Here is a 27,319-nt window from a genome sequence, read left to right on the forward strand (position 1 = left end):
AATAAGTACCAGGCCGTTAACTGCGTTGTTCTGTCTGAAAAAATGTAATATCGCCTAACAGACATCATGTAGGATGTTAAGTGTTGCTGTTGGCCTGTGACACCCTGTAAAGCGCTTTGAGACTTCGAGCGGATATTGCGCTATATAAAAACTCTCGTTAGTATTTGTGACAATGATAGCAGTGATGTTATTCTTGTTTCGATGATGAAATGATGGTAGTGGTGATGTCACTGATCAAGAAGCTAGAGTGATAAAGTTGATGGCAATGGTGACGCTTTTGTGTGCGCTTATGTTATTGATATTTAAAATGATTGTTTCCTAGAGTGGTGGTGGCTGACATGATAGTTATGATTTTGCTAGTGATGGCAATAATAGATATGACCATGGTAATGGTTGGTATAATGCTGTGGTGGTGATATTGATTGTGGTGCTGATGATACTTATGATATTGTGCAATTGATGGTGGTAGCGATTCTGATGGTAATGATAATGTTGTAAAAGCGCTTGTGGTAGTGATGGTGATGGTTTTAAAATTGACGTGGATCGACGTGCAATTATTTTTAGGTCTGATAACCATTTCCTTATGGGCTCATTCTTGTAATAGAAATCTTTTAAAAAATGACGCAAAATACATTATACAACAATGTTAAACCAGGCCCATAAGTGGATTCGGATGTCAGACCTGCGTGTTTGTTAACCTACAATGCAGCACAAATCCCTTTCGAAACGGTATTCTTTTTTCCACTATAACACAATAAGTCGAATGCTTGGCAGGTCTGTATCACTGCGTACATAGACACGTTAGTTGTAATACTATCTATTGAAATACCACCTTGAGTGGCGATAAGCCAAATTACACATCTGGAATACAGCATTTGCATACAAAGCTGTTTGAGTACAGAATTATTGAGAAAAATCGTGGATTTATTTTTCTTGTAACCATTGTTTTAAATATATCAATCTTATTATGTATATATTTCCGTCTTTCTATTTTTTAATTTTAAACTAAAGTTAGGAATTTGTTTTTGGCCAGTAATCGTAACTTTATCAGACCATACCCAGATCAAAACAACAACCCCAACCCCCTGACAACATTACCCCTTGTTCTGAGTTTAAGAACATAGGCAAGTTATTGTTCTTAGGCCGAACTGGGCTTTTATGTTCTGTATCATTCTATTTCACCCAGTTTCAACCCGTTGACATTTTAAATCCCAGCCCGTTGACATTCTAACTTCTCGTCAGGGCAAAAGTGGATACCAAATACTTAATAGTATTAGCTAACGAATGAAGTACTGAAAATATTGAGGACTTGGTATTAGTGTCCTTTATTAATCTTTAATATATTGACATCGTCTATGGAGATAAGTTTAAATGCAGGGGTTGTGCTTTTGGCTTTGGAATTAATTTGCGTGTTGTAAAGCCGCCAAATTCCATCCCGTCTATACAATTACCTCGTTTACTGCCAATTTGAAAACGCATTGAATTCGCCATGAATTAAATCTATCATTATGTCATACAGCTAGTCTACTCAAGACTGTACAACTTATAACAAAATTTTCTGAAGTTAAAGGACAGGTATCGACATCGTTCAAAAATTTTGGCTAAATTCAAGCTATTATTGATGGCACTCACTGAATTATCAAGATTATAACATTTTTTTATAAAACTGCTTCTTAACAGATACAGAAATTTGGTGTTGTTTTTTTTTTCTTGCGCTGCTTATACTATTATGACTAATATAATATTTTGACAAATTGAATACTAGTCATTTAAAACAAATAGTTACTGAGTGCTTACCCACTATTATAGATTGAAAAAAAAAATGTAAAAAAGGCAAAACACACGTAGACACACAATAGACACACACACACACACACACACACACACACATCAAACAAAAGCAGGGAAAATACCAACAAGAGAAAACAAATAAAAAAGAACAATAACCCCCCCCCCCCCCCCAAAAAAAAAAAAACAACAGCAAACAAAACAAAACAACAACAACCCCCCCCCCCCCCACCTCCAAAAACAAAAAAAAACAAAAAAAAAAGAAACCAAAACAAAGAAAACCTGCCGAATCTTCCTCTGTGCCTAGCCAACCCAAACTCTCGAGCAGGTATTTGAATTGGATACTTACCAATAGGAGAACACGACAATTGTTCCTTATAAGAAATCAATCACCATTCTGGAATAAAAATCATATCCCAGAAGAAAAAAACAAACAAAAAAACCCCACGAAATTAACACACACACACACACACACACCTCAAAAAAAACACACATAACTGATTATTTGACTCACAAACAGAGGAGGTGGGGTTTGTGAAACATTTAAGACGATACGGATATATCATGTAATTACGTGGATTCGAATCCAGCTCAGTAAAAGCAAAAACGGAATATTGCCCAGCTTTAGTGTGAAGGACGAATAGTGCAAGCAACACGATTTGTCCGTACGTACGGCAACCACGGTTGAAGCTATTCGACCTTAAGGACGAATAGGGCTACCCTTCTTGATATTTCTCTCTCTGACCATCCCGCTTCACGAAGTTTAAAAACTGTACTTTAAAATTATAAACTGTTCTTTAACTTTTGGCAATTTGAAATCGTATTTCCTCTCTTTAATAAGACAAAAATATCACATTATCAATTCTTCCTCCATTGATTCTTTAATTAATATGTCCAAAACTCTTCAATAAGTGAACAATTTCATAAAATCATCAGCATTTTTTGGTTGGTTTCTTACATAATAATAAATAACTACAAAAGTAATCATTGTATTATTTTTAAAAATTGTATGCATATTATTAAATGTATATTCTAATTTCATGCCAAATTTTATTCTATTGTTAAATTTTCAATATTTTCAATGCCCGTATCCATGGAGTTATCTTTGCCCATTGATTTGACTGTGCGTGCAAAATGGTTCCTCAAAATCAAAGTCGATTTTCTCAAAACTTGGTTTTTACACTCACCCTACTTCAAACGGTCATATCTCGGCAGTGGATAATCAAATTTTATAAATTTGGTATCAAATCTTCAGGCATGAAGCTGTGATTGGGTGCCAAAAAAAAAACAAAAATTGAATCCTGACTTAATACCATTTCGAGACGGGTGGGGGGGGGGGGGGGGGGTCACATATATAATTTTTGTTATTTGTTTATAACTGCAAAGCTGCATTTCCATCAGGCAAACAGTAACTGTTACTGCTCAGTTTGAACACATGGTAAAATATGTTTCATCAGAGTAAATGCTAACCTGCTTATAAATAGGTTTTTTGGGTGTCTGTTTCTGTCTTGTATATTTGTTGTTTTTTTTTAATTGTAAATTTTTCAAATTACTGAAAATGGATATGGTTAATAATTTTTTATCATAACATTATATAACAATGTTGAAAGTAGACATGCTTTAGAGATTTAACAGAGCTTACAACATTGCTAGTCCAGGTCGTTTTGGCATAAAAAATACATGCTATAATTATAGTCACCGAGGATGGAGTCCGAACAAGCATCTTGGATATTTTTGGAAATCTGATAACTGTTAGATATAATAGGATAAATAGGTGTTGGACAAGCTGTTTTTATGTGTGGCTATGTGGTCTTGTGGTGTGACACTCGCCTTCGGATTGGGAGGTCCTGGGTTCGAGTCTTGCTCTGGGTAGTGTGTAGGTAAGTCCTTGGAAAAGGATTTTTATTCACATTTTCTCACAATACTCAGGTGTAAAATGATTTCCTTGTACTTATCAGTATTGTCTATGTCGGAACAAATTGTAATATTGCCTTAAAGGCGTCATGTCTCATCCTTCATGTGAAGTTTTTCTGTTGGACAGGAACCCCTTGTAAAACACTTTGAGCTGTTTAGTAGATATTGCACTTTATAACTGCTCAAGTACTAGGTATATACTATATACTGTTTGTTCCTATTGGATTTTATTTACCTCTACCTAAAAGCCAAAATCTTGGCTGAAAGAGTTAAATGGGTAGAGGGGTGGGGAGAAATAGAAGTTTTGCCATAAAATTTCCTGATTTTTCACCCACTATTTATATTTGTTAGACTGCTGAAAGAGCCCTATCTTCAGTGTGTGGAGATGTAAAAGTAAAATTCCTTGGTAATAGTCCATGTGCTGTGGCTAAGTATGATCCTCCTCATGAAGATGATGAGCAAGGAATTAAAGTAAGTACATAGGTTTTTTAATTTTCTTGCTCTTAGCTACTGTGCAACATGCTTATATCAATATTGAAGGGACAAACATCAAAAGTTGATGTATCTCATGTCCAGCCATTAAAAAAGAGGTAGTCTTTCAGAGCCATTAGGCCCATGGAATTAATCCCAGTTCCTACAGCGTTAAACGGACAATAGCAATTGCCTGCTACCCTTTGGATAGGACACTAGTATATCGCTAAGTACTTTCCACCAGATCTAACAGCTGGGTGGACAGGGGGGGGGGGGGGGGGGGGGGGGGGGAGTCAGAAAAAATCTTGACTTCAATCTGGATCAATCTCTGTCCTTTGTGTGTGTTAAGTAAGTGCTGTACCAGCTGAGCCATCGAGATTCCCTATGTTGAGCAGTAGTTTAAAAAAGTTTATGAGGGCCACTAGATAAGTGTCCGGAATCGGGTATAAGGAATGTGGCATTACCATCAAATTTTCACAGCTTCTCAAAGTACACTTCTTGAACTCGTATGCACAGTTCCATCCTCTTAAACCAAAAACAGAGCAGTTCCGGTGGTGTGACTGAAACTTCATCTTCAAATGCCCTTACGGCTTCCTCAGGAGTCTCAAATTTAATTATTGTGTTCAAAATTGTGAATATAGATGAATGAAAATTTGTGGGAATTTCCAAAAAAAGATTATAGATCTATCTTTATTACCTGATTCCAGAAACTTATCTTATGGCTAATGACCCTCGTATTGGCTGGGATTTCAGAAGCAACAAGAACTTAAGGCTGTGCCATAATAAATTTTTATTTTTAAAAGCATGCTTACATGTCTGCATTATGATTATAGGTGGGAATTTCCCACTAGTTAGCGATTTCCTGCTGAATTGAAATCATGTTTTGTTTTAACCCCCCGGTATTTGCCAAATTCAATTCCAAAAAGAATAAAAATTACTGCTATCATTACTGTCGTCATCATCATCATCATCATCATCATCATCATCATCATTTTTACCAGTACTACTATTAAACCCTCAACATCACCATCATTACTAACAATACCATCACCACAGCATCATCATCGCTACTACCACTGTCACAACCATCACCACATTACCATCATCATTACTACATATCACAACATCAATCATCACTTCTCTTCTGCCACTAGTACAACTCATCATCATCCATCATGGCTTGTACTCTTGAGCACGTTGCCGGTCAGCTATCACCATGAATCATGATCCTCTGCGGTGTGCATGAAATCTGTTGCTTTTTAAATCACATTTGGCCATTCTTAGGTTATTTAGATATGTCATTCTTTGTCTTCCTCTAGCTCTCTTTCCTTCAATCATCCCAGATGTTACCAACTTTTCTATTCCGTCTCTTCTCCACACATGTCCCAGAAACCGTAACTGCCTCTTTCTGATGGTATCTATCAACATTCTTCCCTTTCTCACCTTCTCCAACACTTCCTCATTCGTTTACCTGTTTATCCATGATAGCCTCAACATTCTTCTATACATCCACACCTCAAATGCCTTTAACATCCTCGTACATTCTTTGTCAAGCACCCATGTTTCACAACCGTATAAAAGGGTACTTATAAGATATGTTTCCACTACTTTCATTCTGGTCTTCAACTTTATGTTGTTGTTTGACACAACTGGTTGCATTTTATGGAACACATTTTTTGCTATTGCTTTTCTTTGTTTTATATCCTCTATGTCACGTGCATCATGGGTAATGATAGTGCCTAAATATTTAAATTTCTTTACTTGTTTGATGGTCTCTCCTTTACTGGACAAGTGGAAGGTCATTCTTTGAGAGAACCATGCATTCAGTTTTCTTAGCATTTAGTTTCAGGCCCATCTCTTCACTTTTGCACACCAGTATATCTAAAGGAGAGTATGCCATCAGAGTACCATCGTCTGCATATCTTATGCTATTCATATCTTGCCCTCCAACGACGACACCTTTTATTTCTTCAATTTCTTTGAATATCATTTCACTATATATGTTAAAAAGGTCCGGTGACTGCCAACACCATAATCATTACTACTAACTCTACAACCATTCCATCACCATAATGATCATCAACATCACTACTACCGCTACATCATCATCATTACTACCACTACCATGACCTTAATGTGTTGCTAGTGCCGTAAAACCCTTAAAAACAAAAACAAACTACCACTACCACAGTCACTGTTACATCATCATCATCATAATCGTCACTACTTCTGTTACCACTACCACAACGCCTTCAGCAATACTACCAATGACCAACATTTTTAAAAATGGCAGTTTGTTTGGACAAATTATTATAAAATATAGTTTAGCGTGAGATTGTAGAAACTGCAAACAAGTCCCAAAAGTGCATAATTATGACAAACCTGTCTTGTAAAAGTCTTAAATATCCAACTCAGTCATCCAACAATTTTCAGTGATGATAATGGAAATTTGTCAAAAAGGAAGAAAATTATCATTTCATCCGCCAAAATGACACATTACACCATGTTTAGGTGATATTGATATCATGTAATATACACTATTATACTCATATCCATTGCAAGCATAAGATAAATATGTTATAAGTTGTAATCATCCATTCTACAAACAATTCATAATGCCTACAATGTTATTTTACTGTTTAAAAAATTGGAAACAGTGTCACTGCAAGAAAACATTTTGTTTTAAAGATTTGAGTTTGAGTTTGAAATTAGCCTTTGAAAATCCCTTTGTTTCCAAAGTCAATTACGTTTAATTATTGTCACTTTAATATAGTATTACGGTTTATTCACAATGCAGCAAAATTTACATTACTGTAACCAAAGACATTCTCACTCCAGGCTTTGTGTTAATATATCTAAATTGACACAAACTTTCTTTTTTTTTTTTACAAGACAGGACAACATATTAGCAGCTTGCCAACAGTTACGAAAAAATTTGTAGAAATAGGAATTTTTGGGCTGGAACTACATAACTACATTATCTTCGATTCAACAAAACTTGAGAAAATCGAAAATTTAGTGCCATGGTAATATTTTCAAGACTAAATTATTTGATTCTTGCCGAGGAAGAATTGGTTATTTTTAAAGTTTGGTGTAGTGGCTACTATTTTTTAAAATTATTATTTCAAGTTGGCAGGTTTACATAAGCAACACAGACTATTTTATTAAAAAGAGCATGGCAGAAGAGTGAATGGCTTTAAATGAGTCCTGATTTTAACCGGTAAGGTTAAAGCAATTCTAAATTGAGACAGGCAATTTGGAAAACCAGGATCCAAATCAATGTTCGGAATATTCAAACACTATAGTGATCATATCTCCAGATAAGCCCAAAATAAATATTGCTTTTATCAAGTTTCTACTTTATTTTGATTCTTGTTATTTACCCCCACCCATCTTCCCATTCTCCTTTTTCAGCTTTTTTTCTTTAAAGCCTGGTACAAAGATGGAGACGTAACTCCAAATCAACATTTTGCAAACGACTATGTTTGGGTTACGAGAAAAGAGCTCTCAGACTACTGTCACCAGGGCTATAGGAAAAGTTTAAAGAAATTTCTGTTTGACATATGATTAAATAAATGAAACATATGATGTAAAGCGTATTTAATTTAATGTGTATGATGTATGCAACTGAATAGTGAACGGAGTTGGGTTTTTTTTGTTGTTGTTGATTTTATAATTTCCTGTGATGCTAATTTGAATTAAAAAATTTTAAAGATTATTTTCTCCTTTAATTTTTTTTTTTAAAGCTTAAGAGTTGATGTTTACATATTAGAAATGTATTTTTGTGATGTGTTCAGTAGATAACAAGGATAAGAATTTTAAATAAGTGCATTCAGGATTCCCAAGATGTCAAGGTATTTTGAATTCATAAAAGAAGACCATTTTGTCGTAGACATTGAACAAGGCTGGTGATAGGACACATCCTTGTCTTACTTTCTTTTCTATATAATGAAGAAATTGGATAATGTGTTGTCGACTTTGACTTATGCCTTTCATTCCAGTATTGATGTTGTACTATTCTCAGGCCTTTGTGTCTATATCTATTTTCTGTAAGATTTCAACAAGTGTTCAAGTTTCACCGAGTGAGTAGTCAACAAAGGACAAATATAGGGATTTTTGTTTTTGTATTGAATAGTGGAAGGAGAAAACGAGCATTTGGTCAGTAATTGATCAGTTTGTAAAAGTACTGTCTTGCATGATAATAAGATTGAATAACAATTGGCCATTGCAAACGAATTTACAGCTTGATACGACGTCTCCGAATTTTCTCTCTGAAACCACGAAATATTATTTTAATGTTGCTTGGATGAAGTAAGTGAGGTTGGAACCTTTGAATCGTTCAATTGAAGAAACTTACAAAGAAAACCTAACCTCACCTTATTCTACTGAGGTGTTCGTAGAGGAGACATGACAGATGATTTTACAGTATGGGCCCTACTATCCAGATCTGTCCTCAGCTTTCCTCATTTGTGTCGAGCGGTCCATCCTTGTCCATTCCTTTCCATTATCCATCCAGCATTTTGTTTACCATCCTTTTCTTCTGCCTAGCTCCAATTTCCCTTGCATAATGACTTTTGCCATGACTCATGGCGAGAAACATGACAAAACCAAGACAAATTTTGGCGCTGATATGACCTTTATGTGTTGCAAGCGCCGTAAAACCCTTAAAAACAAACAAAACAAAACAAGACAAATTTCTTCTTTTGGCTATAGACAGGAGGGATTACTTTTATCCTGTTAGAGAAACAACTCTTCTGTGAACACCCTCAATCGACGTATGGTCTGTCAGATGATGCCTAAATTGAATGATTTTATCCTTTTTTCGGATTTCTTAGGTTTATGTCCAGCTTTCACAACCATATATGAATATTGATGTGACAAGTGCTTAATATTTTATAGTTTAAATTTTAGAACAGAGTACCGTGTTCCTGCTTTTCCATACCTTACCCAGTTTTGCCATCACGTTCATTGCCTTTTCTATCTTGTTTTCATTTTTTATTTGGTTGTTGAGTAGCAATCTTTGGTGATTGTAGCCCTAAAGTATAAAAAATATACTACCTCTTCCTTCGAACATGATATTGGCTTAGATGTTTTTGCTGTTCATAATTACTTCGCATTTATCTTCATTTAACTCCATTCCAAAAGCTGTTGTTTTGATGAACAGCCCGCTGGTGAGATATTATAATTCTTTATTCAAATCTGAAGTTATTGCTAGTTCTTCCATCCATTGAAATGGTTGCAAGGAAATGATGAAGGGCTTCAATCTCGATTGTTTCCACGAATAAATTGAAAAGTACAGGAGTAAGTAAACAGTCTTGGCACACTCGGACTGAATGTTTAGAAGAACTTACTATTCTAGTTATTCATAATAACGGCACTGCTGGAGCTTTTGTAGAGAGCCTCTATCATTCACACTAGCCTCTCTTATATTCCAAATTCCTGTCGCGTGTGACATACTCTGTCCTCCCACATCCTATCAAAAGCATTCCTGAAGTCAATAAAATTGTGGAAGAGATCTCTTCGATGTTGCGTGTGTTTATCAATTAAGATTCTGCAATTGAATATTTGCTCGACAATGCTATTACCAGGTCTGAAACCCGCTTGATCCTCTACAAGATATTCTTCCTCTCCATGTTTCAGGCGGTTTAGTATGATTCTTAGTAATATTTTGCTAGAATGGTAGTTCAGGCTGATTGTCCTATAGTTTTGACATTGTCGTTTTTGGGAATGATATGATAGGGGAATTAGTCCATTTTGTTGGCCAATCTTTTGTCTGCCATGTTTTTGACAACAGCTGTCATGTTGTCAGTGAGTTTTTCACCTCCATGTTTTTATGAGTTCTGCAGGAATGTGATCCAATCTATGAGATTTATGGTCTTGGAGGTTGCGGATAACTTTTTCCACTTTTCTTAACACCGGCAATGGTGACAGCTGTGTTGTTTGGATTTCGCTGAATTATATTGGTATCAAAATTTATTTGGCGGTTGTACATGTCATTGAAGTTGACGTCACTCGGTCTTTGCTATTGATTTTTGCCATCCGCGTTTATGAGTAATTCTCATTAAACTGTATTAACCAAACTATAAACGTTCATGGTTACACATAGTTTTGTGTGTTGGTCCGTTATACTTCCAGATGGCAATAGTTGTGAGCTTCTTAGCCAAGCGCATACTATCTATAAACGTTCAAGGTTACACATAGTTTTGTGTGTAGGTACGTTATATTTCAGGATGGCAGTGTTGTGAGTTTCTTAGCCAAACACATAGCATCTATATGAAATATGTACAATTGAAATTTGGCACGGGTTTTCGCAGCTTTCTATATTCAGTTAGGCGATTTATTCTTACTAAATTCTCTCTGAATATTGATGCATTGCGGTTAAATAAAAAACTCATGACATTCGCAAGCCGGATATAAAGTACCAAAACACAAAACTATGTGTATCCTTAAACTTTTCAATAGTTTAGTTAATACAGTTTAGTGAGAACTATTCAGAAAAAATGGCTGGCTGAAAACAGTAACAAATAGCTGAGTGACGGCAATTCCGTTCTATCTATAAACTTGTTTGTGTGTATTTGTACTATTGATGTAGCGGGCAGAAATGGTGTGTATTTTATTTAAACGCATGCGCCATCAATTCTTAAATGCCATGTTTACCGACTTGACATTGAACACCCACGACACGGATAGAGCCCCTTAAGTTTCACGTCTTCATATTTTTATTTTAGTCTCGGCTATAAACGTTTAAGGTTACACATAGTCTTGTGTGTTAGTAAATTATATCTGGCTGGCGGATGTTATGAGTATCTAAGCTAAACGTAGAGCATCAATATGCTGATTTTGTTGTGTCAAACATTTCCTTCTGACTGAGAAAAGCTCATGCCGAGTGTGGAATCCTTGGAAAAAATGATCATTATGTTTGAACCATATTTATTTGAGACCTGGGGCCGTTTTCATGAATACGAACTTGCGCTTAGTCTTGACTATCTCTGACTTTAGTCAATGACTTTTAAAAAATCGGATTTTTTTATGTGAGCTGACTAAGCAAGTCCGGGACTAAAATCACGGCACCTTCGGACTAAGTTTGGCCAAGTTTTAGTCATTTACCGAGGCAAGACTTCGGGCTTTAGTCTGTGTCTAGTTACTAGGAGACGTCATAGCAGCTATTTTTCAGATTGAGGCGCTTCGATTTGGAAAGAAAATACGTCGATTACGAAATATAGAGGCAAAAAGTGTCCTGTTGCCATTGACACTGGCTTTAAAAAAAAACAACAACTATAATATAAATGCAGATCGTCGAAAGTGCACATTTTGGTGAGTAAAAACTTTTAAAAATGAATATATCGGCTCGTTAGATTGAGAGTGAGCGAAAGACTCCAAAATCAAAGGGTTTGCGTCAAAGAACAACAACAAAATGATTAGAAAGTATAGTGGAGACAAAAGTTATTATGTTGACATTGCAATTGACTGATATAATGTGATTTATCAGAACACACTTTCTCTTTTGTGTAATTATTTGTTTTCTTGGTTCAATTTCTTTGAGTTTCAATCTCGGTATTCGTCGTCTCAATGAAACTTGAAACTGCCATTGACCTAAATATAGAATTGATAGTCGACGATGGACAACATTGCAGTCTATAACAGTCGACTGTCAATATCACGTGTGTTGCTAATTTCCTCTTTTTGAAATCTTTTGCGTTGTAAGTATGAAAGTGTGTGTATCTTACCTGCCTTCATGTACTAGAGATGTGATGTTACCCGCACAAAATAGCCGAATCAGTCACCGTACTTACAACACCCACTTCTAGGCAAGAGACTAGCTAGTCCAAGACTAGAAATCGTTCATGAAATCCGATTTTTTTAGACACTTGCTTCGCTTGGGCTTAAGACTAGCTAGTCATACTAGACTAATAGATTACTAAATCTAGTCCTCGTTCATGAAAGCGGGCCCTGTGCTAAGTCGCGTGAACTTTGGCGACTCTCTCATTTTTATGATGTCAGTCTCGTGCCAAGAGTAACAATGGCCCAGTCACGTTCCATTAATTCATCCACGGCCGGGCGGATATCCAGAAACTGTAGGCGAAGTGACAACTCATAGCCATACTTGCATGTCACCCGAAGCAATCAGTCGCACAGATAATGAGTACCGTATTTATTACCACAATATTTTGACACTAATTAGGGAATTGCATTGCGACAACTGACGACACCATGCATTCCCCCCACCCTTAGAGGCCCCATACACGTGGTGTTTTCTACTGGTGACGACCTGGAAACAGGCGCGGCGAAGCAAATCGTAATGAAATCGCATTGTATATGGCCAAATACCTGGGCGACAAGCTGAGGGTCGCTCGCAAATCCTGCTCTGTGTTAACATTGTGAATGATGCTTAGAACCTGTGAAACTTAATAATTGTTTCGGATGACAGACTTGCACTTCAGATGGATAATGGATGGGACAAATAGGTCTAGACTTGTTCCTTCTTTATCGTTGCAGCATGATAGGCTAAAACAATGGGCGATCTTACATGTCAAGATATGAGGAGAGCAAATTTTAATCTAAAACTAAAGACAAATGACGACATCGCATAAGATCACAGGCTGTGGGCATTAATCACATTGGAGATAAAGAGAGCTGCCGATGCTGCAGTATCTGTCGACCATAGCAGCGGAGTGTAGAAAGTCAAGTAAGTCAATAAGTTATGTTTGTGTATCGTTTTTTGTTTTTTTTTTTTTTTGTTTTTTTATGGGGGGGGGGGGGAGGAGGATCTTCTTTGTTTATAATGTATCCAACAACAACAAAATAAAATAAAATAAAACAATGTCAACCTCCTCGTCATTGAAAATAAATCAGTTTATACTTTCTTACACACGCCCGACACACATTTTATACACGTACGAATAGCCACAACATTCAATCATTTTACACAGGATTCTTTGTAATTTAACTATAAATTACAGATACATTAATGGCTCTCTGTCTCAATGCGGTTTTCTGTCGGCGGAAACACTGATTTTGAAGTTGAAACTTCAAAAGTTGATTTGGCCCAGTGGAGAGAATGGATGTAGTACTTTTTGTTAATAACCTACTTTAGGCTCGGGGGTCCCGATAGAGCTCAGTTGATAGCACTCGCTTGACACGCAAAGGGAGCGTGATCAATCCCAGGTGCAGTCGAGATTTTTTCCTGATCCCCCTGTCCACCCAGCAGTGATTGGGTAGCTGGGTCTGGGCGGAAAGTACTGTGCGATAGACTAGTGTCCTATCCGAAGGATATCAAGTAATTGATTTTGTCCGGGATAAACTCCGGTTCCATGGGGCGATTGACTCTGAATGACTACTCTAGGCTCAGGTTTCGTTTTTCTGTCACCGGTTTTTCATTTAAATTCAATGTTGGAACTTGTTTCATTCCGATATAACACCGAATAGCGGCGGTGGTTCACATTTACAGATTTGCATTGATAAAAAGAAATTCTTCTTCTTCTTCTTTTACTACTACTACTACTACTACTACTACTACTACTACTACTACTACTACTACTACTATTATTATTATTATTATTATTATTATTATTATTATTATCACCTATTACCTTTGTTAGATTACTTGACAGTTATTAAAGATTCATGAGTCATTGACAAAGAAATTGTGGCCTGCAGTTTCCGGCTTTGTGGTCTTGTCATTATCATCCATAGATGTTGCTGGGTCTGGTGGTATGATACTCGCCTTTGGATAAGACAGTTCTGGGTTCGAGTCCCGCTCTGAGCGACACATAGTTGTCCTTGGAAAAGGCTCTTTACTCACGCTCCCTCATCGTATTTAGTTGTAAAATGAGTACCTGGCCGTTAACAGCATTGTCTCTATCGGGGAAAATATTGGAATAACGCCAAATAGGCGTCATGTTTCGTCCTACATTTTAAGTGTTGGTGTTTGGCTAAGGACTCATCCTAAAGAGCTGTGAGCATGTTCCGTGGATAGTGCTCTATCTCCCCCCCCCCCCCCCCCCCCCCCCCCCCCCCCCCCCCCCCCCCCCCCCCCCATGAGATATGGAGAGGTAAGGTGGGGGGTAAGAAACACCATAATTGTTTAATTTAAGCCCAATGATTGTTTTAGCTTTCTGTAAAATTAGGGTTTTCTAATTTACAGGGTTTTAGTTAGGAGTTTGTGTTTTATTTTACCCGTTCGATGAATGACATTGAAAAAATATATCTAGCTGCAAATCACACTTTTTACCGTAAATTGGTTCTGCAGTGAAGATTTTCCTCTTCACCTACTAGTCAAAAAAAAAAGTTATTGAAATTTAATAATATTTTTCATGTAATTACGCACATTAAAATTATTGAAATTACTTTTGTTTTCAAAATAAAAACATTAATATTAACAAACATAAATCTTTGTTTCGAAAATAACTTCCTGCCTTTACCTCCCTCTGCGAACTTGCAACAGACAGCCAAAAAGCAAGTGAGATAAGAGAACGATCTCCACCGATTTCCAATTTGAGGAATTTACTAGATAAACGTGGAAATTAGAAAGTACAGTCGAGAACGTTGAATCACAAACACAATATTGGATGGCTGGGTTACCGCGTAGAATAATTAAGGTATATAAGATTATTTTAAAATCAAAGATTTGTATTTTTTCTCAACAAATTACAAAAAAGTTTGTTTCATCCATTGCTTTTGTTTCAGTTCCACACTACCGGGGCCTGACTGCCATCAACTTCTTTCTATTCTCATGAATAATGAATGTAGATATCAGTCGATAGTCTCAGCCTTTAATGTCTCGAAACACGTTTGTATTCTTGACGTATTTTTATATAGGACGTCTTGAAAATTGGCCAGTATGGATCAAAATTAAAATCATTTTTATTTTCCCTGTTTGAAATTGTTTGATTGAACTGAACTTGATTGATGTTGATGATCATCTGCTCAACTTTCACCCCAGAATTCAGTTAAATTTTCCTGTAGTCCTAAAGCTATAGTTTGCACTTACACTTGTCTTTTTTGTTTTTGTTTTGTGTGTACACTTGTCTGTTATTTTGTTTTGTGTGTATGTGTGTGACACATTTACTTTTACAGATTTGCATTGTCATTGATAAAACGAAGGCTGTCATCCCCAGACACCTGTCTGACTGGGGATAACCAAATTTCCTTATTCCCAGACAAATATTTGAAACTCCGCTCTTTTAAACAATTATCCACATTCCAGAATAAGGAATGTCTCCAAATGCACATAGAAATAAGGAAAGTTAATAAAATATCTATAAAAATATAAAAAAATTAACCAACATCAACTCTAGTACCGCATTGGGGGTCAACCGGAAATAACGACCGGTTCCCAGTACTTGCCTAGCAAGTTTGAATGACGTAGCTAACATATAGCGTCACTCGGGTTTGATCGCGTCATTTCTTACGTCAAAAACTAGCTTCATACTCAACCCAAACAGCTTAAATAAACTGTTTGCTGATTGGCTGAAACTAATAATATCAACCAATCAAACTTCGGCTTTTATTTCATAAAGAACACAATGGAATTTTTACTGAATCAAGGTCGGGTCTGTGTTACGTTTCTACAACTGATGTGCGTGTCACTTGGAAAAGGTGTGTTACATTTAAACTACCGCGGCGTAAGTGAGGTGGGAATGGTGTGTTACGTTTATACAGCGGTCGAGGATCGGGGGTTTAATCAGTTGTTACTACATATACACAAAATGCGTCGACTTCAAAGTGGGTGTCATGGCCGAATGGTTTAGTCATCTGCCCTGGAAGTTTTACCAGAATCGACGTTGCGGGTTCAAATCCTGGTTCCGCCACTTTATTTTTAATTTTTTTTTTTTTCATTCCGTCTTCTTTTTACAGCACGGTGCGAGGGATAAATGTCCCATCCATCCTCCCCGCACCTCTTTTTTTTTTTTAAACTGTCTCTCTCTCTCTCTCTCTCTTAGTTCCTTTCTAGTTTCTAGCAAATTGTCATATTCGTCCCCACTCTGATCTGAGAAAGAGTCTAAAAAGGATAAATAATCAAAAAGCAAACAGAAATATTCAGAGAGCAACCAAATGGTCAGATAGAGGAGAAAAAAAAACAAACAATAATTAAAAAAAAAAACAAAACAATTTTAAGAAATTCATGCTCAGAAACGGAACAAAAGGTCAAACAAAAAGGAGAAAAGAATAGACTAGCACAAAAAAAAAAAAAAAGGTGGGGGAGGATGGATGGGACATTTATCCCTTGCAACGTTCTGTAAATAGAAGACGGAATTTAAAAAAAAAAAAAAAAAGGCGGAACCAGGATTCGAACCCACAACGTCAATTCTGGTAAAACTTCGAGGGCAGATGACTAAACCATTCGGACGACACCCACTTCGAAGTCGACGCATATTGTGTATATGTAGTAACAACTGATTTAATGTTGGTTAATTTTATGTTTTTATAGATATTTTATTAACTTTCCTTATTTAATTTCTATGTGCATTCGGAAACATTCCATATTCTGAAATATGGATAATTGTTTAAAAGAGCGGAGTTTCAAATATGTGTCTGGGGATAACGAAATTTGGTTATCCCCAGATGAATTTTCATTATCCCCAGACAGGTGTCTGGGGATGATCACAGCGTAAAAAGAAATTCTTCTTCGTCTTGTCTTCTTGAATTATTTTTGACCATTGCTAATTTATTACTTTATTAATGGAGTGTAATCAGAAACCCGAAACTTGGGTGCATCTTTTCACCAGATTATTTGACACCTGAGTCACGCATGCGCATGTTGAGAAATAGCTGCCTTCAACTTTCGTCGTCAATCGTCAAGGACCTTGACAATTGACTTAATTGACAAATCGTCAGTTGCCAAAGACCATGTCAGTTCGTCAACTAATCATGTGTACTTTTGCTTTTAACTGCCACGGAGTAACAGTAACGTTAGTTTCACAAAGTGATGTTATTATAATATTAATTAATACTCTCATTTCCTCTCTCTCTCTCTCTCTCTCTCTCTCTCTCTCTCTCTCTCTCTCTCTCTCTCTCTCTCTCTCTCATTGTTATTGATACTAATAATGCTCTCGTTTTCTCTTTCTTTCTCCCATTTTCTCTTTTCTCTATCACTCATTTCCTGTTTTAGCCATGAACCTTACCAGTTGGTAAATCGTCAACTATCTCTATTAAATGCCACAGAGTAACAGACTGACGTCAATAATGATAGTATTACTCTTTTCTTTTCTCTCTCTCTCTCTCTCTCTCTCTCTCTCTCTCTCTCTCTCTCTCTCTCTCTCTCTCTCTCTCTCTCTCTCTCTCTCTCTCTCTCTCTCTCTCTCTCATTTTCTTTATCTTTTTTTGTCATTCTCTCATTTCCTCTTTTAATCTCGGACCATGCCAGTTGGTAATTGGTAAATCGTCAACTCTTAACTGCCACAGAGTATGGAGTGATAAGTTAATATATTAGTACTCTCATTTTCTCAGATTTTCACCTCTATCCCCCCCTCTCTCTCTCTCTCTCTCTCTCTCTCTCATATCCGTCGCTGTGCCGTGTGGCCTTGAGCAAGTCACCTTGCCCTAGCTCAAATTGCGGCTGACGCCTGGGTTATTCCAGTCATCCCTTGGAATAGACCCTAGAGACAAATGTCCCCTATGGGATGCATAAAGGGAATTTTATTTTATTAATTTTTAATTTTTAATAATGATACCTTTTGATTTAGTAGGGGTCATATTTGCAGGGGTACCAAGTCAGAAACAGTCCCGCATTTGGGACTATTGTCCCGCATCACCGCCTCATGTCCTGCATATCGGCCAAGTTGTAGATAGTTATTATTATTGATGGCGTTTTTATGCACCTCCGTTGGAGGTGTACAAAAACGCACCGTTTTTATGCACCTTAGTTGGCGATGAAGGTAAATTAATGAAAATGTTGCTGCATACGTCCATGAGGTATAAATAGTTTTAGATTGTAGTTTACAACGCTGCTTAGTGATTACCGATGGACGTTTATACAATAACAATAAATTAAAGAATAATAACAATAATTTTTAAAAAATCAAAAGTAAAAAGAAACATGGCACACAAATACTGATCTCAAATAAATAAATAATTTTAGAAAATTTAAATCGAAGTTTTTTAAAAACACGATAAAAAGTTTTTGAAAAAAAAAAAAAAGAAAGAAAAAAAAAAACGAAAAGGACGTCTTTCTCAATTAAAAAAAATGTCTACAATGGGAATCGAACCCAGTACTTTCAAGGTTAGAGTCTGACAGCTTGTCCACTGCGCTACGGAGCCACCTGACTGTTCATCACATTTAATAAGGTCTTTCTATAACATTATTTTACCTTCAATGTAACTTCTATTTTCTGGATTTATATTTCGATTTTTAAAATTATAATTTAAAAAAATAATTAATTTATTAACAAAAACATCCTACAAATGTCACAATATAACTTTCGCCATGTCCAAATACAGAAACACAATGTCGGTGATGAAATTGGGTGGGATGCGCATGCGTGACGGAGGTGTATAAAAACGATCCCTTAAGATACACCGTCAACGGAGGTGCATAAAAACACTACGATTATTCTTAGTATTAGGAGAATATGACTGTGATATCATCCTCTATGGTCAATCAATACACATTTTTGTGTGTCTGGTTAGTCCCTTCAAAGTGTATATAGTTGATGTCAAATAATATTGTATTGTAGGAGGTCAATTACTGAGGTATTATTTTTATGCCTCCAATACATGAGTTCAATGACCGAGATATTTTAAACAACTTCCAATTTGTTATTGTGTACTGTGGGATACTGTCCCTATTTAGTTTTGGCAGTGTGTGTTTGTGTTCCAATTACTATTATTCCACCCCTCATTTTGACTTTCTGAACTTTGCATCCCTGTATTTGCTGCCTTTTTACGTTCTCCATTTTGTTATTTATGAATTCAATGTAACATACATTTCTATCACAATATTCCGCTTTTTTTTTTTCAAATGCTGTTATAATAATCTTACATGATCAGTATACTCTTATTTGTGTTATGTAACTTGTAAATTTTGTTGTGAATAGAATATATATTGGGCATCATGATTTGCTAAAAGGAAGCCCATTTTAGGACAGAAATATAGTGAACTTACATTTCAACTATTTCAAGGCTTCCGTTAAACTCTATATAAATAGAAATCACACTTATGTTGAATTTCAATGATTACCAATGAATGTGTCAACTCAATCTCGATCCTAAACCTGCAGTTTTCACAAAGAGATAAGCAATAATAAAGTTTCTGAAACTGAAATCACATAAGAGTTGTCAATCTTTTTGAAAACTTCATAACCTCTATGTCTTTTACTTTAGAATTGAGCCCCATTGTGAATGATGGAATGATTTGTCCTACAACGTCAATGGCCCTAGGTGTGATAAGAATGTAAACATTACATCAATAGTGAAGAATGTGATGATTCAATTTTACCATGATATCTCAGAATTTTTGTTGATAAAAATTATTTCAAATTGCTACAAATTGCACTTTGGTGTTCAAATGGTTTATTTTATTTTTATTTTCAGGAAACCCAACGGTTGATGGCAGAGCCAGTCACGGGTATTACAGCTGTGCCTGATGAAAGAAATGCCAGATATTTTCATGTAGTTATAGCAGGACCTTCACTAGTGAGTAGTTCATCAGTCATTAATAGAGTTTCTACTTTTGTCAACCCAGGAAATTGTATCTTGTTATTTTTTTTTTTTTTTTTTTTTTCTTCCTTTTAAATGACAGTCTAATTGTGAAGTGTATAGAATGTTTTAGAGTTCTTTAAAAGACATTAAAATATAAATTATTGTAGTAAGTTTCTGGAATTGGGAGAAGGAATGGCATTATCATATTGCTACTGCCTATAATTTATGTCCCCTTCTTGAGCATGGTTGCAAAGTGTCATCTGTCAAACCAAGAATCAAAGCAGTCTTGTCTCATTTCCAGTGGTATGGATGACATTTTATCTTAAACACTATTATTGCATCGTCATGGGTTTTTCCATGACAAATGGTAATAAAAAGAAGTCCAATGGTGCCAGGTTGGGAGAATGTGGAAAGTGTTAGGATTTGAACTTTATTTTCAGCCAAGAACTGTTCTGTTGCAATTGCTGTGCGATCTCTAGCATTTTCATGGTGCCATAGATAGTCCCTTATGCCCGTCTTTGGACGCAGTTTTTTTCCACTTCACTAAAACCGTCAGTATGCATACCAGTCTGAGGTGACTTTACATTATATGTCTTGTTTAACCCTTTACTCGCTGACTACCATTACCGTAGGTATCGAGAACATACAACCTGCCATTGACTACCCATTCTGAACCCTGTCGATTTATATTTCTTTCATTATTTTCAAATAATTACTGTTACTGTTATCTACGGCAGAAATCGCTATCATTTCAGTGAATGTATTGAGTCTTTTTGAGGATTGGATGACTGGAACTTTAACATCATGGTTGATCATTTTGATACCAACTCACTTCAATCCATCGTTTTCTGGTTAATGTAACATTAAGCAAAACTATATGGTTACTATGAGTCAAAACATTTACTGTGTTTATTTTTTTATTCTGTAAATATAGTGTGACATTCAACATTTAAGAACCGTATGAAGCGTTATAATATAATAACCAAATGTTGCCTTCTTCTTTTATAAGAATTAATCCAAATAAACGAAAGAATCAGCTTGAAAATTTAACACAAACAGGAGCGAAGATAAAGCAGCTTCTCATGTCAAGCACGACACATCTTTCAAAAAAGTAGGAATTGTTCTCTTCCTTTCATTTTACAACTAACTCAGACCTGGGACCAGAAATATGTGTACTCTCTCAAATAATTGGGATTTTTTTTTTTTTAATACCATAAAATAAGGACCTGCTTATTTTATTATAAATGAGTTGGGGGGAAAAAATTACATGATTTGACTAGTCAATTGACGTGTCATATCTGTGTTGTGTTTATTAATCCATATTTTTGTCCTATTGGTCTATTTTCGCATGTTCAAAAAGTTCTGACAATTTTTCACCAGCCATTTACAGGCCTGAAAAAGGCAAAGTCGGTTGGGGGCAGTCATTCCACTTCTATAGTCACATCAGCTAATTATCCACTCATTCCGAAATCATGTGGGGTAAGTCAATTACATTACCAAGGGTTTCATCGTCAGGATCAAGTTTCCACCATTTTCTAGTTACTACCCTGCTTTATTACCATGCAATAATCCAGTTGAAATTCTGCATGTCCTTTAATTAAGACTATGGCATTTATTGTTGTTTTATCTATTTTCCATTCCAGTCACCATATGATGGTGGGAGTTTCAAGTTGGAACTATTTTTACCTGAAGAGTATCCAATGGCAGCCCCTAAAGTTCGCTTCACAACAAAAATATACCATCCAAATATAGACAAAATAGGAAGAATATGCTTAGACATTCTAAAAGGTTTGTGCAATGAAAGTATTCATAGGTATATACTCTGCATCTAGTTCTAAACGTGTAAACAATAGATGCAATTTCTCAAAAACCAGAGATGCCATTTCTCCTGGATGGTCTAGTATTCTAGGGTCTTAAGAAAATCCTTAAAATCTTGATTATTTGAGATTTTTTTCTTTGATAATTACAGCATGTTTACAAGTTTCATGATACATGGATACCTAATCTCCAGAATATTCCAGATTTCCATTTCTTCCAATCATGATTTTGACATGATGGCATGCCTGTGTTGAAATTCCCTACATATTTTGACGGCTAGTTAACTTGATGACAGTTGATCTTCATTCAGTTGTATGCCACCCATTTTTCACTATTTGTTATAAATCTTATCAGACAATTGCATATATTATGTGCTTATTGTGTTTTGGCTCAGTTTTGTTCGTAAAAATGTCTTAAGTATTCATCTCTGCAAGCAGAAATTCTGTTCCAACTTTAAATTTCCTGAAAGTTTGAGATGAAAACAAATATAAATTAGAACTGATGTTTGTTGGAGGGGGATGTTGTATACCAAGATTTTATGGAGAGAGTCCAAATTTGTATCCTTCACTTGAATTTTAAAGAAAAATTGTGGCACTGACATGTTTTCCTATTAACCAATGAATTTATTTCAAGATGGAAACATTCTACATCTGTTCAAAAGTATATTAAAAGTAATGATTGGTTGAGTAGGATTATTATTTCTTGAAATTTTAGCAAAGTAAATATTTCTTGTTGCTTGCCGAGGTCTGATGTAGGGACGAAATCCATTGATTTGACAAGAATTGGATTAATTTTGTTTTACAATTGGATGGTAGCCATCCTGCTTTAAAAACTTCTTTTTTTTTCAGTGGATAGGGAGGGCTTTTGTGTGTTGTCAATTTATCAGAAGGTTGGGGTTTTTTAAAATGATTTGTTCATACTATGTTGTATGTGTCAACAGATAAATGGAGTCCTGCATTGCAAATCCGAACAGTCCTCCTTTCAATCCAAGCTCTCCTCAGTGCCCCTAATCCTGATGACCCTTTAGATAATACTGTGGCTGAACACTGGAAGTCAGATGAACGTGGAGCTATTGAAGAAGGTTGGTGCAAATGGGGTTTGGGAGGGGGGGGGGGGGGGGGAGATGAAAGAAACAATGGATTGCCTGATGACTGCATCAAAGAAGTGTTAGGGAGGTGCATCATGGTGTATGCTAAGTGAAATTTTAACCTCTTAACAGTGACCCAGATTTTTTTTTTCCAGATTGCTTATGCAGAATAGATTGTTTCCACCAAGAGAGCAGTAAGAGTATTTCGACTTGGGCTTCAATTAAGCTATAATTGCAAAGCTTGTGTTTTAATGATAACATTAAGACTAAGATCTGGAGTGTAAGATTGAATGGGTAAAATTGTATTGATTTAAAAAATACAAAAACCCATACACACACACAGACATGAGTGCGCTCGCTCAAGACAGCGAGGTCCATCCATTGGTTGTATTGCAACTGTAAACCAGTTACCGTGTACGTTGACACTCCCAAAAAAAAAAAAGAGGAGGAAGGAAAGAGGGGCATCAATAAAGGCCAAAAAAAAAAAGTGTGTGTGTGTTGAGAGAGAGAGAGAGAGAGACACACACACACACACAGTCTCGCACCCGCTATGGAACAAATTTTGCGCCCCAATTCAACTGAACTTATGCAAAATCATTTCATACACCAGATTGCATATCTAGTGTCACTTATTCCGCAATCTTTATCTAAAGAAACGTTTAAAAAGACTGGTCTTTTTTTGACGACACCAATTGAATAATGATTGACATGGACGATTTCGCGAGGAATGAAAATTACGAAATAATTTCAAACATAACTATTCATTTTGTTTGTTTCTACTAGGCCTTTTCTAAAAACTAAACTTTGCAGCACCCACAGCAGGATTCAAACCATTGACATACGGGTGATACTAAGATGCTAGAAGCTGTGAACTTGGCTTGCGACCTGTAGGTCATGAACAAAAATAAATATAACACCTTTGAAAAAGAAAAAATTACCAAGCATTGAATGTTTAGGCTCAAAACCCTTCTTCAGTCAATAACAAAAGCTGTTATATTAATTTTTGTTCATAAGCTAGAGGACGCAAGCCAAAGGTCATACCGTTAAACAATAAAGCAACACTAATAAGTAAATGGATGCATAGGAACTGATCACAGTGCATTATGAACGAGAAATAGCTTCAAAGGATTACCTCTCTATTTCGATGATAATGATAAGGCAAAATAAAAATAGCCAGCCCATTAATTGGTAACACATGTGTGAATAGTTACTGGGATTACTCTGCTGTTAGCATCGTAAAAAGATATGAACAACATCATGTTATTTCCAGTTCCTTAAAACATATTGTGCCATTTGAATATTCTAATCATGTGGTATTTATCTTTTTTTTTTCCCCCAGCAAAAAAATGGACGAAGTTATATGCAATACCAAATTCAAAAAACAACGGTCACTAACACCTTCAAATTATGTGGATGAGTGAAATGCCTACCCTTTATTACTGAAAGATCCAAGGTCTATGAGTATGGAGAGAGAACTATTCGCTCAGGATTGTTTTTAATGACATAGCTTAATTATTGGTAAATTCAGTATTTAAAAATTTGTTCCATGATGTGAGAGAAATGGTCCTTAATGATTATTCTAAAATTACCTGTACCTGTCTTTGGTTCACCTTAATGTGGTGGTTCTCAATATAGACATCTAAAAAGTGTTTGGAATTTCCAATGTTAGTTGCATTGTATTAATTTAAATGAAACTTGCCCATTTTGCAATAGTTTGGGAAACATTGCCCCATACCATATCAATATACTGCAGGCTTCTTATCTTTCATAATGTAGTTATAAATGTATATTGTGATCATGTTTTGATGTACTAACTTCTTTTTTATGCTTTAAACAGTTCTGTGGATATGTCTGTTAGTGCAAATGAAAAAGACTGAAACTACATTTATCCATGTCAGGTTGCTTCAAATTGATATTCGTTCCATATGTTTTATTGTATAGGCTTTTAGTTCAGCAAGTAGAATACACACAATTTATTTCATGACTTCAAGCGTTTAGCTATCACAGTTACTTGAGAAGTTTGGAACACAATACTGTTTTGCTATTTCCATGGCAATCAATATTTACTGTCAATATTGAATCATGGCTTTCGCATTGCAGATTTGTTTTTTAAATTTACAAGTGGCATATTATGTGTGTATTTATTCTGATGAAAATTAGGGCTAGGGACGAATCTTACATTTTGACAATTCTCAAAGGTTTGAATGGTTCCAAAATTCAGACCTCCCCCCTTTTTTTTTTTGTTTGTTTGTTTGTTTATTTGTGTTTTCAAATGACTTTTAGGTTTCTTTCATAATTAGTCGCACAAGGATATGCTTTGACATAAGATTTTTAAGGATGAATTGTTGTTTTTGTTTTTGTAAATAATGGTAAAAAGAATCTGAAGAAATAGTACAGTGCTGTCCACCTAAATCAGCATCTCGGGGACCACAAATTTATGTCAACTTGAGAGATCATTGTATCTGAGGAAAAGGATTAAATGACTCTGCGAAAAGCAAGTAGTGATTCGTGTTTACAGCTCTGCCATCCTCTTACATCACTTCACGTTTTGAAAGTTCATTACATTCTGGGGGGGAGGGGGGGGGGTGAATGGAATCATGGGTCTGTCAATGCAATAGTGTATTGTGATCTTGAATATAGGTCATGTATGAAGTAGAGGTACAAGGGATTCCAAAGTAAGCAATGATCCTTTCAAACTTTGCCTTGAGTGCGAGTTCACACGCTGACCTCATTTTATTGATGGGAAGAAATCATTGATAGTTGCTTGTTTCCTCTTGTCACATCATATCATAAGTTTGTCCAACTTACATCAAAGAGGGTCAACTTAAAACTTAAGTTGCTACAAACCCCTCTTATTTTAAACGACAGGCTTGGTTAGGGCGGCAGTTTTCTCAATTTCTTTGACACCTGTTTCACACTTTTTATGCTGTTATTAGATTGATTATTGCTGCACCAAATGTGGACCCCCCCCCTCCCCCAAATAAAAAAAATAAAGATAAATGAATGAAACTAAAATTTAAAGAATAAACTAAAAAAACAGGACTTTATGTAATGTCGTTGTGTGCGCATTTGATTTATGTGGGTTGCACTGTATTTGATGTCGGTTTCTTTAATAAAGAACCTTCATTGTCACAACTTTTTAACTTATTCTATTAATTTGTTTTTAATCTGTCATACGTATGCATTCAATCTCAAAATTAGCAGGAGTACAATGTGATGGCAATTTTGCATCTGTAATTAACATATGTAGTATTTTTGTAAAAAAAAACAAAAGAAATCACTGATTGCATTGAAAGAACAAATTCAAATGTTATTGATTGTTGTATATTTTTATTCCTAATACTTAACAGATTACTGTCTACTCTATATGATTGCAACAATTTAGTTGGCAGTGCCTCTGTAATTGATATAGCTGAGGTGTTCAGAAAATTATGTCAAAAAGTTTTCCATTTGTTCACAATTGTGTAAAGGCAATGTTCAGACATGTTCAAGTTAGAGTGGCTGGATGGGTTCTTGACCTCCCATAGTGAGCAGGAACTCACTGTGTCTTCTATACCCGTATATCTGTTTTCCAACATGTTTTCTGCCTTTGTCATGGAGTGAGATTACTTGGTTTTGTCCTTTCCCTGGATGGAGTCCTTGGCTGGGAGGGAAACAGTCAAATTTATAGTTTTAGTTCTGGGACATATTTTTTTCATTGTAAATCACCTCTCTGTTATGTACTGTTGTTTTGAATTTATAATGTAAGCATTTGAGTGTGTCCGTCCTAGTCGGATCCTGTGCTTGTGTCTGGATGAGACTTTTAGGTGATCTCAAACTAAGTACATTGATGGTATGCTCTTGGAATCTACATCTGCTCCCTGTTTGTACCATTCCCCTTTGTATTAGTTTACTTTGGGTGCTTTATTTGTAAATCTAGAATCTTTTGACCATCCCATTTTCTCCTTACTGGCGCTGATATGACCTAAATGTGTTGCAAGTGCCGTAGATCCCTTAGAACCAAACAAACAAACACGTTAGAGTGGCATTGTTACCATTTAACCAAGAAGTGAGAAATGCTTATTGAAGAATACTGGATTTACAATGTCATTTGCAATACATTACATATCTGGAGTTAAACAAGTCTGAATGATAATCTTCGTCATCAAACCAGCTTGTTTACATTCTGATTGATAATGGCATGTTCCAATCTTTTAGATAAAAAATTATGCCACCAACCAGCAGATTAGAATCAACTTGATGTTTTAATTTTCTTGCTCTTAAGGTGTGCATCAATTCTTAACAATAACCAGAGTGGTATTTCACTTGAGCTAACCGAAGTGTGGAGTCCTTTTCGTATGAAATTTCAGTTTTTAAAAAATCAAGACTTTCCTTCAATTCTGAATGTATTTGTTCATGGAAACTAAAATGATAATAATAATAATAATAATAATAATAAAATTAATAATACTTTATTCATCTTAAAAAAAACATGGGTGTGTTTTGAAATAAATTATCATGTGAAAAAAAGATGCAATTGTGGGAGATGTAAAAACACTATAAATTACACAGATTGTAGTATCACTTTTTAAAAAACGTCTTTTCACATTATCACATTGAAAA

The 27,319-nt window shown here is 35.7% G+C and overlaps 2 protein-coding genes across 2 annotated transcripts in view; both read left to right on the forward strand.

Annotated features, from left to right (window-relative positions):
- Positions 1–7,891, forward strand: part of LOC144974944 (large ribosomal subunit protein mL46-like) — a 21,161-nt gene extending 13,270 nt beyond the window's left edge. The window contains exons 4-5 of the mRNA XM_078918482.1: positions 4,054–4,173; positions 7,588–7,891. Coding sequence (XP_078774608.1) covers positions 4,054–4,173; positions 7,588–7,740 — 273 coding nt within the window. The 3' untranslated portion in view covers positions 7,741–7,891. The remainder of the gene's footprint in view (positions 1–4,053; positions 4,174–7,587) is intronic.
- Positions 7,892–14,610: 6,719 nt separating this feature from the next.
- On the forward strand, positions 14,611–27,164 carry LOC144974945 (ubiquitin-conjugating enzyme E2 N-like). Its single transcript, XM_078918483.1, has 5 exons — positions 14,611–14,771; positions 19,705–19,806; positions 21,456–21,600; positions 22,571–22,711; positions 24,057–27,164. Exons 1-5 carry the CDS (start codon positions 14,742–14,744, stop codon positions 24,110–24,112), a joined length of 474 nt encoding a protein of 157 aa, XP_078774609.1. The 5' UTR covers positions 14,611–14,741; the 3' UTR covers positions 24,113–27,164.
- Positions 27,165–27,319: the final 155 nt, after the last annotated feature.

This window comes from Berghia stephanieae, chromosome 6 (assembly GCF_034508935.2).
Source record: "Berghia stephanieae isolate SIO BIC M18660-M18661 chromosome 6, UCSD_Bste_1.3, whole genome shotgun sequence".
Classification (NCBI taxonomy): Eukaryota; Metazoa; Mollusca; class Gastropoda; order Nudibranchia; family Aeolidiidae; genus Berghia; species Berghia stephanieae.